Consider the following 17,157-nt stretch of genomic DNA (forward strand, 5'->3'; position numbering starts at 1 on the left):
AAGGAGGCTGAAGAAACAGGCTCTGGCGTGGCTGGCAGGCTAAATTCAGGCACAATTAGTTGAGCAGGCGTGGTGAAGGCAAAAATGCTCCACATCAGGCTACATTCATAATAATATCTCTTTATTTAAGTCAATCAAAACATTCCACAGGACCCAAAGTAATGAATACAGTATAAGATCAGTTTAACATTATTTGAGTGCACACATGAGTCCCACCTGGCAGCAGATGGTTGGCATATCAGGCAGGCTTGTTGATCGATCCCCCAGCAGTTGAAGCAATGCCAGCGGCCTCACAGACAGGAGTGAAATTGGTGTGGGCTGCACAGCATGTAGCACCTCAGACATGTGTGGCCTCTGCAGCCGGGCATGAGGAAATGTTAATAAATACGAAGAGAGAAAGTACATTAAAAAAAGAAATGCATTAATCGGTGTATGCTTGAAGTGGTCATTTGGAATATACAGAAGGTGTCCCACATCATAAAGGCATGGCCTTATTAAGTTTGTTTCTTGACCATTCTTGAAGAAGGCATTCATTCCACAGCCTTGCTTGTTTCCTGTTATCTCTTGAAGCTTGGAGTTGTGCTGTCAGAAACAGATATTCTTTCAAAGTTCAATTCTTTTTTTCTCCATCTTATTGAAAGAATTTTGAGGTTCAGTGGGTACAAGTGTCTGTGACAAAGGCCCCATATGCGGAAATTCAGATGGCTTCCCATGCGTAGCCAGGTAACTGCAAACACAAGAGAAGAAATGCATCTTTCTCACCTGAATGTGAAGTTCAAGGACACAATCACTACTGACACCAAGAGAAAGTGTGTAGAACTTGCTGGTATTCCAAACAATTGTAGATTGTAAGGGGTTGCTGTTTTGCTTTGTTATTATGTTATATAGTTACAGTGGTACCTCTGGTTACGAACTTAATTCGTTCCGGAAGTGCATTCTTAAGTTGAAACCGTTCTTATCCTGAGGCGCACTTTTGCTATTGGGGCCTCCCACTGCGCACACGCCTCCGGTGCACGATTTCCATTTGCATCCTGGGGCAAAGTTTGCAACCAGGAGCAGCTACTTCTGGGTTAGCGGAGTTTGTAACCCAAAGTGTTCGCAACTAGAGGTACCACTGTATACAGTAAACCTCCCTGTGATCTTTGAACAAAGGGCCGTATAGAAATTTAATGAGCAATAATAGCAATTCCCTCTGGCCCCTTCTCTCTCACACTCCTGCAGAGGCATAAGAGCTGCTTCCTCCTGGTGTGATCTTGCACTGCTGTGTCATGTGTGCAAATAAACACAGGCACTACGTGTTTGGGCTCAATGGCATGGCTCTTTCTGCCCCAGTTGTTGCCTAGCTTGAAGGGAAGGCAGTCAAGTGAAAAAGACATACACAACTGACCCAAGCCATGTGGGTACACACTAGGCTTGGGTGTTGCATTGATACATTGCCCAGGACTGGTATGAGGGCCAGAGGGGGATGGCTGCTTCACCCAGTGGGATATCACAGGTGAAGCCACCACTGCCACTCCCGATTCCCTCTGCCACCACTCTGCGATAAACCTTTGATGCCTAGAAGTTTCAGGATCATGATATGGAGGAAAGAGTTAACCCCCAATCCAAGTGCCATGTTCACAAGCCTCATAGCAGCCATCGAGAAGAGAAACATACACTTTAAAACACATACAAATGACATTAAACTATATGAGACACAGGGTGCTTCCGGACTATAAACTATTAATAATAATACAGTCATACCCTGAGTTGCGCACACCCCGGGTTGCGGACGTTCGAGTTAAGAATGCCCGCAACCCAGAAGCGTTTCTGGAGCATGCGCAGAAGCGCTCAAATCGTGCTACTTCTGGGTTTTTTCTTTTTTGGAGGGGCGCCTGTGTTACGTAGCACGATCAGGAACGGATCGTGTGCATAACACGGGGTACCACTGTAATAATATTATTAATAATAATAATAATACCCCGTTCATCTGGCTGGGTTTCTCCAGCCACTTTGAGCGGCTCCCAACAGAATATTAAAAACACAATAAAACATGAAACATTAAAAACTTCCCTAAACAGGGCTGCCTCCAGATGTCTTCTAAAAGTCAGATAGTTGTTTATTTCCTTGACATCTAATGCTTGGGCTTTCTACCGAGGTGCGACTACCAAAAAGGCCCTCTACCTGGTTCCCTGAAACCTCACTTCTCGCAGTGAGGGAACCGCCAGAAGGCCCTTAAGATTTGGACCTGAATGATGCAGGTGGAGACGCTCCTTCAGGCAGACTTGGCAGTATTTTGTGGGAGGACATCAAGCACATAGCAGAATTTTAGTTTTCGGCAATTAAAGTGAATTAAAGGGCTTTGTTGCTTCAGCCCAACTAATCCATTTTAAAAACATGCAACTTATTGTGGTTAGGAAGTGATAGGAAAATGCATTGAAAAGTGTGGAATGAAGGAATAATTACTAGAAGACAAACAGCCTGTAAGCAAATAACGATGAATGCTCGTTGTCGTATAACCCCCACTGTTCGCAAACACATCAGAATGAATGCTCAGTGAGGACCAGATACGAGCTGAGCTCTGTGAAAACTCTGAGGTAGCAAGTCAGGATGATCGCTCAATAATTAGGTCATCTGGAGAAGCCCAGTTTTGCCCTCCGTGCTTTAGAATTCTTTTCCTCTCTCTGTTTTCAAAGGAAAAGAATACAAATTTCAAAGGAAATACAAAGGAATCTGAAAACTACAGCAGATGTCAAATAATCTTGAAAGCTTTTCTTATGAGTTTTGACTCCAAATTTTTCAAAACCAAAGAAATGTTGTGCTTGATATTTAATTGTTCTTTAATGAAATAACCATAATTAGAATTCTAATGTATCTGAGCAAATTAAGTAATGTGCCTCACACTTACCAATACATTCGTGAAATTATTGATGGTGATGTTGGTGGAAGATTAGAATTTGCTGGTTGGGTGGCTGACCAATGAACCTTGCCAGTGTATCCAAAGGTGTTTGGAGAGCTAAGGGTAAAAGTTAAAGGGAGAAAAGGAATTGATTAAATGGGCACAGGCTTGAAATAATGACTTCTTGATAGCTCTAATTAAGGCAAAAGCTTTTGTTGTTGCATATGAGGTGGGTGTGGAGAGAAAAGATGATGCAGCAGGAAAATATTAGGCTACTTCCTAAATGAAAATTGTTATTCCACTCATCTTCATAAAACTCAGTCATTTTAGATGAGGATCTTGTTGACATTTAATATACTTTTATACCACTTTTCAGTTTAACCTCACCAAGTAATTTACATTAAAATATAAAAAACAATTAAATATCAGTTAAACGAAAACAGTCAAGAAAAGCTACAAGGGTGGGGAGTGAAGGGTTTTTTGAAAGCCAGATCTCTCCTCTAGGCAGGGCAAAATGGTTAAGTAGCCGCTGGTGGCAGATGGAGGAGGGAACAGGCCACCTCAGCTGGGAGCTAGATGGCAGGGCCCTATCCTGCGCAGATACAGAATGATGCAAAATTACACATATTTGTATTTTACACCCCAATATCAGATTTCTCACTTTTTTCCCATGGGCAATATTTTGCACTAATGGAAGACCATCTGATTCTAGAGGAACTGATATTAGATACTGCCACATACTCTTCGCAGCTGTATTTTCATGGATATGGAATTTTGCCCTAAAACCAAATTTCACACATACAGCTCTAAAGCATAAAATGACAGCACAAGGGTCATTTGCAAAATAAAGCAGCACAATGACCGTTCCTCACATCAAATGGGGTGCACATTTTGCGCGGTCGTGAGCAGCCCCCTTGGATCCCAGTGCAGCACCTGGCAGTTCGGACTGGCACCGCCTTCCCAGGCAGGATACCTGTGGTCTCCGCCTACCCCAGTCAGCCGCCAATCCTGCCTGGGGAGGTGCTGCCGGGGGATTGGCCAGGTAGGAGGAGGGACAACACCGCACACACAATAGAAGGCGTAGCTTACGTGGGAAGCAGCAGTCAGCTCCAGAGCTTCTCCCACCCTCCACTGCCTCAATTAACCTTTTCATTTTTGCAGGTTAACCTCTTCTCCACAGGCTCTGCTATGTCAAGTCCGCTGTTGAAGGGCCGGAAAGGAATTTCCCTGCATTGGCAGGTTTCGCCTTTCCCGTAGCAATTCATCACAACGTTGGCGGTTGTAGGCCTTGGGCAGAATCCTTTAGTCATCTTCCTAAATGGGGGGGGGCGGTGACCCCACGCCCCCATTGTGGCGTTGATACCAGGGTTCCCGTTAAAGGGGTCTTGGGGGGAAGCATTGGCCATACACCCAGAGGTTGTCATTGACCTCCCCCTCTAGCGGCAGTGAATGGGGGGGGGGCTCTCTGCTTGAACATATGTTCTCCAGAGCCAGCCCAATCCCCTCACATGCTGGATATCCCTGAAGTTATCCAGATCCCTGGCTGGGAAGGATAAACGCCCAATGCCTGAGCCAAGGTCTCCCTACATCTGAATCTTAATAAAGTTGTGGCCAATTTTAATCCCATAGCACGTTGTCTTGTGTCATTATCCACTCAGGGGCTGCCTGGGGTTTGGGGGGACTCAGCCTGACCGCGCAATGAAGCAAAGAATCTTATGTACAAATTATGTTCAAGCAACTGAACTACATACATGTAGAATGAATTTGTGCATATAAATTGTCCAGTGTGGACAAAATTAAAATTTCAGGTTCAGTTTATTTGGCCATAAACATAAAATACAGTAGAGAGTTATCAAAACAACAACAGGAGACAGGGGTGGGGAGAAAGACAATATCTATACATAATGAGAAATAGATATAAATACAGACAATTTTGGCTCTTCTCTCCTTTAATAATTGTTTTGATGGCTATAGCAAGGAACTTGGCTATATTTTCTGTGATCGAAGCATTGGAATCTGCCACTAAAACTGAAACATCAAATTCATCTGTGTCTCCCAAACTGACAGGGAGATTAAATTGGATGTTATATCCCTTTAAAAAAGGATAGTATAGTGGGGAATGGGGCTAATCTTTTGACCAAACTGCTTTTGCAAGGACAAACTCTCAGCTGCCTGGAAAAACCTGCCTTTCATAATTGCTGATGATAAAACATTTTAACCCAGCCAATTGAGAATGCTCTCCTGAATCTAGGAATATTTAATGTTCCTAAATACCTAGCAAGTTGATAATCACTACTAGATTGTTGTTCAAGTTACAGTGGTGAGCAAGCCCCATTTACCAGAGCTAGTGAATTTTGCAAATTAAGACCCAGAGCTCTGTCTTGTATAAACTGCTGCCTTTCTTAGCTCAAGTGGCAGAAGTTGGGGTAGTGACAAGCCAACAGGGAACCTGCCATCTGGGCAGGCCCAACAACCAAAGACTACATTGGATCCTGGCAGGGGAGGGGTTGCTCGCCTGCAACACTGCCACACCAGGAAGGCTAAGTGGATCTCTTCCCCCTTTCCATATCTAGGATTTCTCAATGTATGATGTGATAAATTCCTGATTGCTGTTGTGATACATTGCTCAATAATCAGCATCTAATCACGTGAGGGAGAGGCTGGGAAACTTGTTGTGTATCCCCAGCATGGAAATATAAAACAGGGAGCTGCTGCTTTTGGTAGCAATCCTGTATTTCTAAGAACGTTTACTTTCAAGTTTAGCTGGTCTTCAATTGTACCGTGATGCAATGCATGCCCACCTATGAGGCAAGGTGAAGCAACTGTCTCCAGTGGCAGGATCCACTGGGGCAGCAGATCCCAACAGAGATCTTTATTTTGTCCTTGTTCCTGATGTACATCTTCACTCACCCCTTCTGCCCTGATGGAGAGGGGGCGCCATTTTGTGGTTTGCCTTGGATGTTAAAATGTCTTGGGCTGGCCCTGCCATGGTGCAACGTAGATAAATTTAATGATATGCATGCATGCACCAGGCCTAGAGAGCAAGGCACTTGAGATTTGCTAGTACAGTACTGAGCATTGACACACAAAGCAATGATGTGTTAGCAACACTAGTAATGAAAAGGAATTTGTAGTTGTTGACATGACATTTGGCTAAGAATTGCATGGCCCTCTCTCTTCCTTCCCATGAATGTTCCACAGGAAAACCCCATCTTTAGTGGCATCCCCCCCCCCAATTGACTTAGAACACCTGCAGAATAAAGTTTCTTGAGTGCTGTAACCTCAGTGCGGCATTGTGGGGAGGGGAAGCGGAAAAATGAGTAAGATACTGTACAGCTAAATGAAGCTGAGAAACGTGCTAAATATCAAGTCTGTGCAATTATGTTTATGTGTGTGAATCATTTGTTGTTTGCCAATGAAAAATTAATAATATGTTTTTTCTGTTTAATGTATAAGGAACAGAGGGGTTCAGATTACCAGATACAGCTTACTGTACAATAGAAGTTGCTGTTTACTGTGTGGCCTTGCAGATGTTTCTGAACTCCAATGCCCATCAGCCTCAGCCCAGCTTGATCACTGATCAGGGATGATGGGAACCGTAGTCCAGCAACTCCTCTACAAAATCCATTCATTGGGAGAGTATCTAGGGCAGGCATAGGCAAACTCGGCCCTCCAGATGTTTTGGGACTACAACTCCGGTCACTGTTAGCTAGGGATGATGGGAGTTGTAGTCCCAAAACTTCTGGAGGGCTGAGTTTGCCTATGACTGATCTAGGGTATCAAGGTAGCAGCACGCAGGTGCAGAAGAGGACAGGGCTCCCGTTCCTTAAATTGTTGTGTAAAAAGAGAATTTGGGCAGATGCAGCTTCTCATCATGCTCATGATCAAGCTAAAAAAACAAGACCCTGCTAGTTTGAAAACTAGGCATGAGATAGAGAGCAGCAGTTGTTTAAAGTTAGAGAAAAATTGGATATTATGGTAGACCCAGTGAAAAGCACTGGATTTGAATAAATTAAGATCATTGGTTTCAGTGGGTTCAAGTATGCTTAGTACTGGATATATCACCACTGGAAGAATATAACTAAGGAAAAATAGAAATAGAAAATAAATTGGGGGGAAACCAGAAACTCTACTAGGGTAAATGTAGACAGCAGCACCTATGTTTTGTTTTGAACTTGTACTATAAAAAGCCAATACTATTTCGAGATATACAGCATAAGCAGATATAAGCATTTTATCCACATAAAACGTCAAACCGCACCATAGGTGGGAAGAAGGGTTTCTACTGCTATTTATATTTTGGGGTTTCTCTGACATTTAGGTCATAGTGAGGACTATTCTTAAAAGCAGCATCTCCCAACTGCTATTACAAGCCATTAAGGGCACATGAAAGGGCACGTGTATCCCTGGCCCTGCCCTTCCATAGCAAGACCACAGCCTTGACAGGAGCACCAGCCATGACAACAAGGAAATCTCCCTGAGCATTCAGGAATGCATCAGATTCCATTTGTCCATAACAATCCATGCCAGGGGACACTGCCAATCAGCCAAAATCTCAGGAATGATCTGTCCATAACATTGACCTCCCCTAAGCCCTCCTAACACTGGATCGGTGCCAGCCAACTCTGCAGACCCAGTACCTGCCCTGCCAAATCTATGTATCAATCAGGCCTGTGACATCTTGAGATAGCTCCATGGTTGTCATAGAGACCAAGAAATCCCAAGCTAGCCCATGACAAGGCCACCACAGCACAAATGTTAAGGCATAAAATTGCCTCTTATGTGTGGAACTGAGGGCGCTGTGGTGCATTTGGGTGGGCTATACACGAACATCATCTTGGGCCCAACACCAGGAACAACCCCTTAAAATCAGTCAGAGCAAGCTGGCCTCCTGGTGAGAGCAGTGGAAATATTATGGATGACAGTGACTTGCACCCTGCCCCACTGGGCTGGGTTGGTGTTGCACCAAGTACCTGGGGGGACATTGCTGAGTCAGCACAGGCCCCTCATGCCAAGTCAGCCCACTCACCCATGATCAGATCATGAATGACAGGTCACTTGTTTAGGACCACCCTGGAGGTTAGTGGCATCACCAGAAGGGGACTGGTTGGCACGCTCTACCAAATCATGACAAGTGCAGAAGGAATGATAGATTAATAGCCCCATGCTTGTCACTACAAAAATGGCATCCCTCTGCCCCGGACCTAGCCCAGGCGCACAGTGCCATCTCCTCTCAACCAAGCAACAGTCAACAAATGCAGTAATGAACAACCCTGTGTAAAACTGCCTAAGTGCCAAGCAGCAATGGAGTGCAGATATAGAAGAAATAAAAGTATCCAATAACAGAAAAGAAGGAGCATGTTCCAAGTGCAAGAGACCTCACCTTTAGGGCTGGGCGATATCTGTTTTTCAACATTGTGATGTATCACCAGCTAACCATGGCGATATAGTGATATATCACGATGTCTGAAATAACGCTGAAAAAGCAGCTGGGCTGTGGAGGGAGGGAGAAGCAACCAGGAGGAAGGGAAGGAGGCTGCCGCTTACTCAGGTGAAGGAGCTCCTGCCTGATCCCTCCCTCCCTCCCTCCACAGCCCAGCCTCAGCCAAGGGAGCCTAAGAAGGTGCTCTCCAACTTGCTTGCCTGCCTGCACGGTTGCCTTTGCCTGAGCAAGTGGGCTGCCTCTTTCCTCTCGGTTGGTCACAGGAGGAGTGACAGACCAAGACTGCCTTTGTCCAGTGACACCCACACCCCTCTCTGAGCAAGCTGCGGGAAACAGTGGAAGACAGGAGTGTCTGGCATGCTCTGGTCCATGGGGTCACGAAGAGTTGGACACGACTAAACAACAACAAAGGGATGGGCAAAGATTTTCTGCAATAGAAGGCCAGTGCTTGGCATGGCAGTCCCCTCCTCCAGTGGCCTCCCGTCTCTCACCCAGAAAATATACCACCACACCAAACCTAATCCTGTCCAGGCTTTCACCTCAGGAGTCACAAATATGTGGTGTCCAAAGACCCAGCCAACTCCAATCCCTGTGCCAAACCAGCGTGTGTGTGTCTCCCTTTATTGCAGGGGGTTGGACTAGGTTATTCTTGGTGTCCCTTCCAACTCTACAATTCTATGATCTCCCCAAAGGATGAACCCCTTTGGTGTTGCTTTGACTGACAGTGTTCTGTTATCTATGGCAAGACTTGTTCCTATCAACAGCTGGGCCCTGGGATTGGCACAGTGGTGTCTGGCACCTCCCACTGCTCTTGCAACCAGCAGCAAATGGGGTGGGTGTGGGTGTAGTTGGCCTCCCCCTGCAACCCCTGTCCTTGCCACTTCCCCCTCTGCTGCAGATGGCAAGCTGTTATAAAGGGAAGCTTGCAAGCAGGGGCATACCCAGGATCAAAACTCGGGGGGGGGGGGGGCAAGCCATGGTCGTTCAGGTTCAAAAACAAAAACAGCTTCAAAAAACAGAAAAACTTTCCCCCCCAAACAGAAAGCCCCAAATGGCTGGAAAACTCAGTTTCCCAGGATCCTCAGTCCTCGCAAAGGAACTACTCACCATGCAAGGGAACTCAGTTTGCCAAGCTCCCTTGCAACGATGAATCCCGGCAACAATGAATTCGCCCCCTGACACTGCCCAAGTCTCAGCCTGCATCCCCATTTGACCAAGCAGGGTGCAGGCTAGGATCCGATCTCTGATAGGCACGCCAGCTCTTTGTCGGCATGAGGGAGGGGGAAACAGCCGGCGCTATACACACACACACACACACACACACACACACACGTCAACTGCCTCAGCAAGAGCAGAAGAGCTCAATTGTTATTGAGATTTTGGGAGGCGGAGAAAGACCAGTCTTGCTTTTTTTTTTCCTTTTAGGCTGCCGATAACCATTTAATTTTTTTTTGCTTCTGGGGGGGGGGCAGCTGCCCCCCTTCTCCCCCTGGGTACGCCCATGCTTGCAAGCCATAACTGATCTCCTCATATGGGAATCCCTAAGAGGCTTCCAAGGAACAGCAGAGTTCCCCACACGGTTTAAAAATGAGTATTTGGCAGTACCACAGTATATCCTCTTCTGGTTTTTTGTTCCTTTTGGCATGTTCCACTACTAAGATTCTCTAGTTCATATAAGACTATCTTTCAGTAATGGCATGCAGTGGAAGCACAATTAGCAGCTGTGTGAACAGTAAAAGGAACCAACATTTTTACAGCGGTAAACCTTTAGCATCTTCAGGTGACCTCTAGTGGCCAAATGTCCTCTCCACACCTAAAGTACATGGAGGTACTTTGCTTGGGCAGAGAGTGTATTTCAAACAACCCCATGTTTTCTTCTTGTGTTGTTAATGGTGAAGAATCACAGAACTGTTGGAAGGGACCCAAAGGGTATTCTGTCTAGCCCAGCCCCCTGAAATACAGGATTGTGTTTCTCTGGAAAATTCTTAGTTTTTAAAGTGTACCTGACAATTTTATAATTGAAATGAATATATATTTAGTTACATTTCAGTACACACATATAACCTGCCTTTCAAATGAGACAGTAAATTGGGATTTCCCATTGTGCACCATGCATAGTAAACAATTAAAGTCTCCTGTGAGCCCAAAGTCATTGGGAGTGTAATTCCTCACACCAGCTTTGGGGTGGCTGTAAATTTCCACGGTCTACCTGAGAGTGGCTGGGAAATGAAGGGGTGTAGGCTCTGGCAAATGTGTGTATTCCGCCAACATTGTTTTCCATCAGGATTCTTCAATGGGCACCTATGTCATGCTGGTGGCATCTTCCAAGACCCACGGATGTAGCTGAGCTCCCCACTCTGTCACCTTCCTAAAGCCATCAGATACCCGAGCATTACACCTTAAAAGTTCTTTTTAACAAAAGACTAAGCATGAAGGCTGTGTACACACTCTGGTTTACACTTTGGATTTGAACTGCCAACCTTGCGATCAGCAAGCCCAAGAGGCATGGTGGTTTAGACCACAGCGCCACTTGTATCCCATATATACAGTTACAAGTGCAGTGGAGGTGGGGAAACAATGGTCTTGCTGAGTTTTAAGTAGGTAGTGAGCTGAAGAGTGCCTCCATTTTCACTTTTTAAAAAAAAGCATGCCTCAGGGAGCTTGGGAAATATCCATTGAAACACTGAAATAAAGAGAAATTCCTCCATACTTATTATTATTATTAATACTTATTATTAATACTTATTATTAATACTTATTATTATTATTATTATTAAATTTATACCCTGCCTTTTTCCCCTGACAGGGACTCAAGGCAGCTTACAGACAGAAATAACTGCTAAAAACATGGGGGAAATATGGTAATTAAAAAAACAATTAAACATAGATTGAATTAAAACCAGTGCAATTTTTCAAGAAAAAGAGGTGTCTGAACTGAGTTCCAGCTAAAAAAACAGCCCTGATTGTATGTGTGTATCTATCAATCTATTATCAACTAAAAACAAACAAATAATGACAACAGAAACAGCACAGCACCAGCTGTCCTTAAAAGCAGTCAGTCTCCCAAAGTCTTCACCTGCTGGCAGGAAGACAAGGAGAGAGCCAGTCTAGCTTCTCCACGGAGGGAGTTCCAAAGGTGTCTGGGAGCAGCCACTGAGACAACCAAGCTGGAATTGCTCCCTATTAGTGTATCAGACTATATGAATTATTCACATACTGTGTTTAGTATCCAAAAGGCATTTGGATGTCCCTGTTCTCTTTACCCTGGCAGTAATTCTGAGATATGTCACAATCTGCTCCTTTTAAGACCTGATGCTTAATGAGCAAGTTAAAATAGCTGCAGCTATAAAATAGCTGCTGCAGCTAAAAACTGAGGTACACAACCGTATTGAGCACACAAATAATATCTTACATATTCCTGACAGACAATATCATTACAGATTGCAGATGTGTGTCAAAGCTTTTCCTGTCTGACTACTCTTACCTATGAAAATGCTTCCTGTACACGGAAAACTAGCATATGATTACAGATTATTTTATCTTACCCCCCCCCCATATGAGGCTTATCTATATGCTTATGAGAGAACATACTAGCCAGTGACCCCTGCCAACAGTGTGAAGAGGTACTTCAACAGTAACTGGACAAAGTTGATTCTGTTTGTGTAGCTTGGCTCTTAGTCCCACTGAAATCCATGGAATGGAAAAGCACAATTCAACACCATCTTGGTTGTGAGTCCTGGAAGACCTGCTCCCTGTCTTGCAGGTCTTTTCCACCTGCCTTATATCATATGATTGATGTGAAAATTGTTCTGTTTGGTTGTGTAGTTTTTGAGGTCATATTTATTGTTTATGAGTCATAAGCATGATTACTTTTAGTTATGTTTGTAATTATGTATTTTTTCATGTTGTAAGCCGCCTTGAGCATGGCATACAAATAAAATGATGTGTGGATGTATATAATATATAAATTCCATTGGAATCACACAGTGCATGAATTGATTTGCCCTACTATCCCAGAAGTTTGTAGTTGAGTCACCTGGATCCAGTCCCATATGCTCTGGTTCCAAATAAACTTAAATCCTGCTTGGCAGCATGATATGGAGTCTCTCAGGTTCTCTCAGTAATTACTATACAAGAAAGGAAACTTGAGGTTTACATACTAGGAAGATTTCACATATTGTGGTTCTGCATTTCGAACTCTGCTGTGAGCAATTACGTCTACATAGGGATTGTCCAGGTCATCAGGATTCTCTGCACCAACACAGCCTCTGTTTGGATGAAAAGGGGGAATGAATCAAAAGGCAAATATGTATTATTTATAACACAGCTGGCTGAGGCCACTGAAGCTCCAAGTTTTTCGTTATTTATTTAAAAGGTGCACAAAAACATACAGAGAGATTTGTGCAGTCACGTACCAAAATACACAGAAAACTAGGCAGTGCTTGTAGGAAAAAATGGATGACAACGTTTTACTACATAGGTGGAATAAGCTAATTTGGGGAAACTGTAAATAATGTGAGAAAGAAATGGAGTCATCATTGGTTCCACTGCCTTTTGTACTCAGCCTCGAGAAACTGGTATAGGTCATTTTTTTGTAACAATTTCATTAGTTTCTTCCATATTTCTATATCCAGTATACAAAAAACTAACCATAACAACAGTGCTAGGAAATAGCAGAGCAATATCTCAGAAGCCATGAATTCTGACCCACAATGCTGAATGTAGCCCATTACTCTCAGGTTGTGATATGCTACATGCTTGATAATCCGCCTCATGCTTTTGCCATTCTAAGCAAGTGGCAAAAAAGAGGAGAGTTCTCGAGCCACTGGGCAAGGCAGTGGATGTGGTTGGTGGGCTGTGCTTGGCTTGCTGGATCACAAGTTGTGCAGGCCTGGGGCAAATGAATATGCAGGTGCCACCAATTTTAGTTGGCCTCAGTAACCAGACATGGATGGTGTTTCTAGTCTAACCCTGATACACCCCTGCATCCTAACATGGACAGCGGGTGTAGAGAAGGAGCACAGTATCATCTCTGACTTTGTGCTGCGTTTTGGAAACAAAATGCCTTGGTATATCCAGAATGGTCCACAAAAGGTGCTTATCACAATTTCTTTAGTGCCTTGTTCCTATCCATTTTGACAAGCACCTCTTCTCTCATGTCTGACTTGACACTAGGCTTTGGAGACACGATTTCTTAAACACAAGGACCCTGCCCGGGGGTGTAGGAGATAATAAATCCTCCAGTGGGGCTACTCATTGCACATTTCAAACCTGTTCAGTGCTGGTATTTAGAACTGCCTGGCCTCACCTCCAAGGGAAACACCATCCCCAAAAAACACCTCCTGGTTTTTTTGCCACTTGCTTAAAATGGCAAAACTCATGTGGCAAGTGCCAACAGGACTGGAGCCAAAAAGGGACAGTGAGAAACGGGAGAGTAGATATACCAAAAACCACTGGTAGATGTGGGGATCTCTCCTGCATAGCCCAATGAGAACTGAGTATGCTCAGTAGCCATAGCAGGTTGAGTGTTACTTGGAAAAGAACAATGAAAAGGAGAAAGGAGAGGAGGGTGGCGTGGTCTGCTGGAGCCCCTTATGCCTTATACCTTATAATATGTTGCTTCGGGGTGAGGATTCACTGCAACATTTTGTCATAGGTCTGACTTGTCCCAGCTGGCTGTTCAAACTGTCCACAAGGACCACAATTGCTAGAGCAACTTCTCAAGTCAGTTTCCAAGCTGCTCATAGATGATTTATGAAATCACACAGCCATAGGATAGGTTTTGCAGCAGGTAATAGCCTGAATTGCATGCCTATTCTATTTATCAGCCCTCTTAATATGAAGTCAAGCATGAGAATGAGTTCATTTCAACTGACAATCTTCTAAAATCCATTCTATACACTGGGATAATCTCAATGTAGGGAAAATGTGTATATTAAAATGGTGGAGGGGTGGTACAAAGTTGCTTTTTTCTGCCGTGAACTGCCATAAACTGAAAAGAAGCATATAAGAGCCTAAGAACACTACAAATTTTGACCCAACATCCAGTGAGTCCAACACTACGTCTAGAAGCGACCAGTTAGATAGGAAGCTCATAGGAAGTCAACATTGTTTATCTCCAGCATACATAGGCACACTGCCTTTGAATGGGAAAGTTCTGTTTAACTGTCATGGCTGCTATTTACTAAAAACAATTCTCCATAATCTGTCCAGTCCTTTAAATATCAGGCTAGTGGCCACAACATACTGTATAATTTGTGGCAATGAATTTAATATGCTAATTATGTAATGTGTTTCCTCATGGACTCTACTGGAAGATCAGCAACATTTGGCTTATCTCTTCCTTTAAATCTTTCCATTTCAGCTGGTCATTACATTCTGTAACTTACCGGTAAGAAATGGTGCTAAAGGGCTCATCCAGACTTCATTTTGTGCCACATTTCTAGGCACAGGTCCAGGCTTTAAAGCTCTGTGTCTGAGTGGTTTCCTTTTCGTCCTGGCGCTTTCTCCAGGAAAACCCACGTTTTACCACAGAATCAATGGGGTTTTCTCCAGATTGCTGGTTGCTCTGATTTCAACTGTAAAATGCAGGTTTTCCCAGGGAAAGTGCCGCAACAAAAACAAAACAAAAAAACTGCTTGGACATGGAGTTTTAAAGCATGGACCTGTGCCTCAGAAGTGCAGCGCAAAATAAAGTTTGGGTGAGTCCCAAATTTGCTTTTTCCTCCTCCTTCCCAATCCCTTTTCTTTTTGAGACAGGAAGCCTGAAGACAAGGATTTTCTTCTCAATGACATTTGTAAGCCATTCTGAAAACATTTTATGGCTAGGGTGACTAGATGCAAAAGATGCACGTTTGTGTAGAAGAAATTTCAGTTTCTATATGTATAATAACAAGCTATGCCTGCTGAAATTTTCTCCCCTAAACTGCCATCAAAAGTGAAAGAGCCCTGTGTTCTTTTGTGTCTGACCACCTATTTCTGGTTGTAGAGTGGATTAAAAATGCTTTAAATAAATACATGTATTTTTCTTCTGTTCTCCTGCCAATTAATTTATCTGGTGATTCTGAATTATGAACTCACCCAACATCCATTTTCTCATTATAGAAGACTGCAGTCCTACACTTACCAGAGAGTAGACCCATCAAGCTCAACTGGGCTTACTTCTGGTGCAGAGTCCTGCTATCTCCTCAGCTCAGATTCATGACATTACTCCTCACATTGTTGAATCTCTGCCTCACTTTTGGAATCTCTTTCTGTGATTCATTGCCTACTGCTCTTGCTTTGTTTCTCTGTGGCTCAGGTTAGGCTTAAGTGCTCCTTGGTCCTATGGATGCCATTGTAAATCAGAACAACACCAGAGTCAATGGCATCCATAGGGCCAAGGAGCACTTATGCAAACAGACTGTGTGGCTTTGTCTCTTTTTGAATGAACAAATTCCCTGCTTAAGATAAAAGATATATATTCACATAACAACTTTTACTTACGTGTATAAAGGGAGCTGTTGAGTTCGAGAGGAAGGACTAACACTGTTAAAGATGAAAGGCACATTAGATTGGTTAACTTATTTCCTACTAATGTACAATCAATATTTGGTATGTTATTACTGTAGATGTGACAGCTTTCAGACAATTTGCAATGACATGTATATTTTTAAGAGCACATAGTGGACACAGGGTCCTAGTTCAGCCTTGGTAGGTAGTAAAAACTTTAATTCTGGGTTTCCATCACTTAGGATGATACTATTGCCTGACCGGCTGGGTCTTGCAGATTCTAGCCTTGCCACCTGGTGCCCTTTGCACCACCAGCTTGCCCTGGATCACCAGACTTCATTTAAAGCATGTGCACGTACATGTGCATGCACACATACACACACACACGTCTTTTTACTCCTTGAAGAGCTTCCATTGTAATGCTTGCTCCTTAGAATGTGGCTCTGCAAAGGGGAGGGCAATGAGGTAGTGGGGAAAGAGGGAGAGTCAGTTAAGGAAGGGCAGTTGGTAAAGGAAAGAAGCAGACTGAAGAAACTGGAGACAGAGATCTGAGGAAGAAAGGAGAGTGTAAGGAGAAAAGCTAACTCTGGTGGCCTGAAAGACCTGGGACAGAAGGAGCAGGGGCACAGACTGTCACATGACTATAGCAGCAGCCAACTGCCACTATTCATCTGCTCAACAAACTTGCTGTTGCCATTTCCGTGTGGGCAGGGCCAGCTCGCCCATGAGGCAGACTGAGGCAGTGCCTCAGGTGGCGGAATTGCATACTGTGGGAGAAGCAGTGGCAGTGGCTGGGGGTGAAATCTTGCAATGAATCACAGAACTCTTGTGAGATCTCGCCAGAAGCCTGGTAAGTGAGGCTTCGGGGGCAGTGAAGGAGGCAGCAATTTGCCATTTTGCCTCAGATGGTGAAACAGGACAGGCTGCCCCTTCCTGCAGGGCTTGGGATTGGTTAGGGTGGGCATTGTGATTGTTAATTGCTCTTAAGTTTATGTGCTAAACAACCATGGTTACACCTATTTGACTCCCATGTGTGTGTTTGTCACTGTCCCTCCTCCTCATGAGGCTTTATAGTCAATGAGAAGAATCATAGTTTTGGCTGACGTTTAAGGAACCCATGCTGCCTGGGAGGAATTTAGCTGCCTAGAGTAGGGACAGAGGATTTAATTCAGCTTGCACTTAAAGGGAATCAACCTGATTTGCACCTTCTGAAACTAAAAACAAACTGTTATGGAAATGTAGAGAACTGAACTTAAGATTGGGGGGAAAGAGAAACGGAGAGAGGCGGAAATTGGCAAGATTCACCAATCTCCTGTACTAGGCAAGTTGACAGCTGGGGTGGAGT

General features: G+C 44.0%; 1 protein-coding gene across 1 annotated transcript in view; it reads right to left on the bottom strand.

The window, feature by feature from the left end:
- Positions 1–312: 312 nt before the first annotated feature.
- Positions 313–17,157, bottom strand: part of SPATA48 (spermatogenesis associated 48) — a 29,158-nt gene continuing 12,313 nt past the window's right edge. Inside the window, exons 6-9 of the mRNA XM_033171000.1 lie at positions 15,807–15,848; positions 12,482–12,589; positions 2,888–2,995; positions 313–727 (exon numbers count right to left, since the gene is read on the bottom strand). Of these exons, the coding sequence (XP_033026891.1) occupies positions 604–727; positions 2,888–2,995; positions 12,482–12,589; positions 15,807–15,848 (382 nt within the window). The 3' untranslated portion in view covers positions 313–603. The remainder of the gene's footprint in view (positions 728–2,887; positions 2,996–12,481; positions 12,590–15,806; positions 15,849–17,157) is intronic.

This window comes from Lacerta agilis, chromosome 14 (assembly GCF_009819535.1).
Source record: "Lacerta agilis isolate rLacAgi1 chromosome 14, rLacAgi1.pri, whole genome shotgun sequence".
Classification (NCBI taxonomy): Eukaryota; Metazoa; Chordata; class Lepidosauria; order Squamata; family Lacertidae; genus Lacerta; species Lacerta agilis.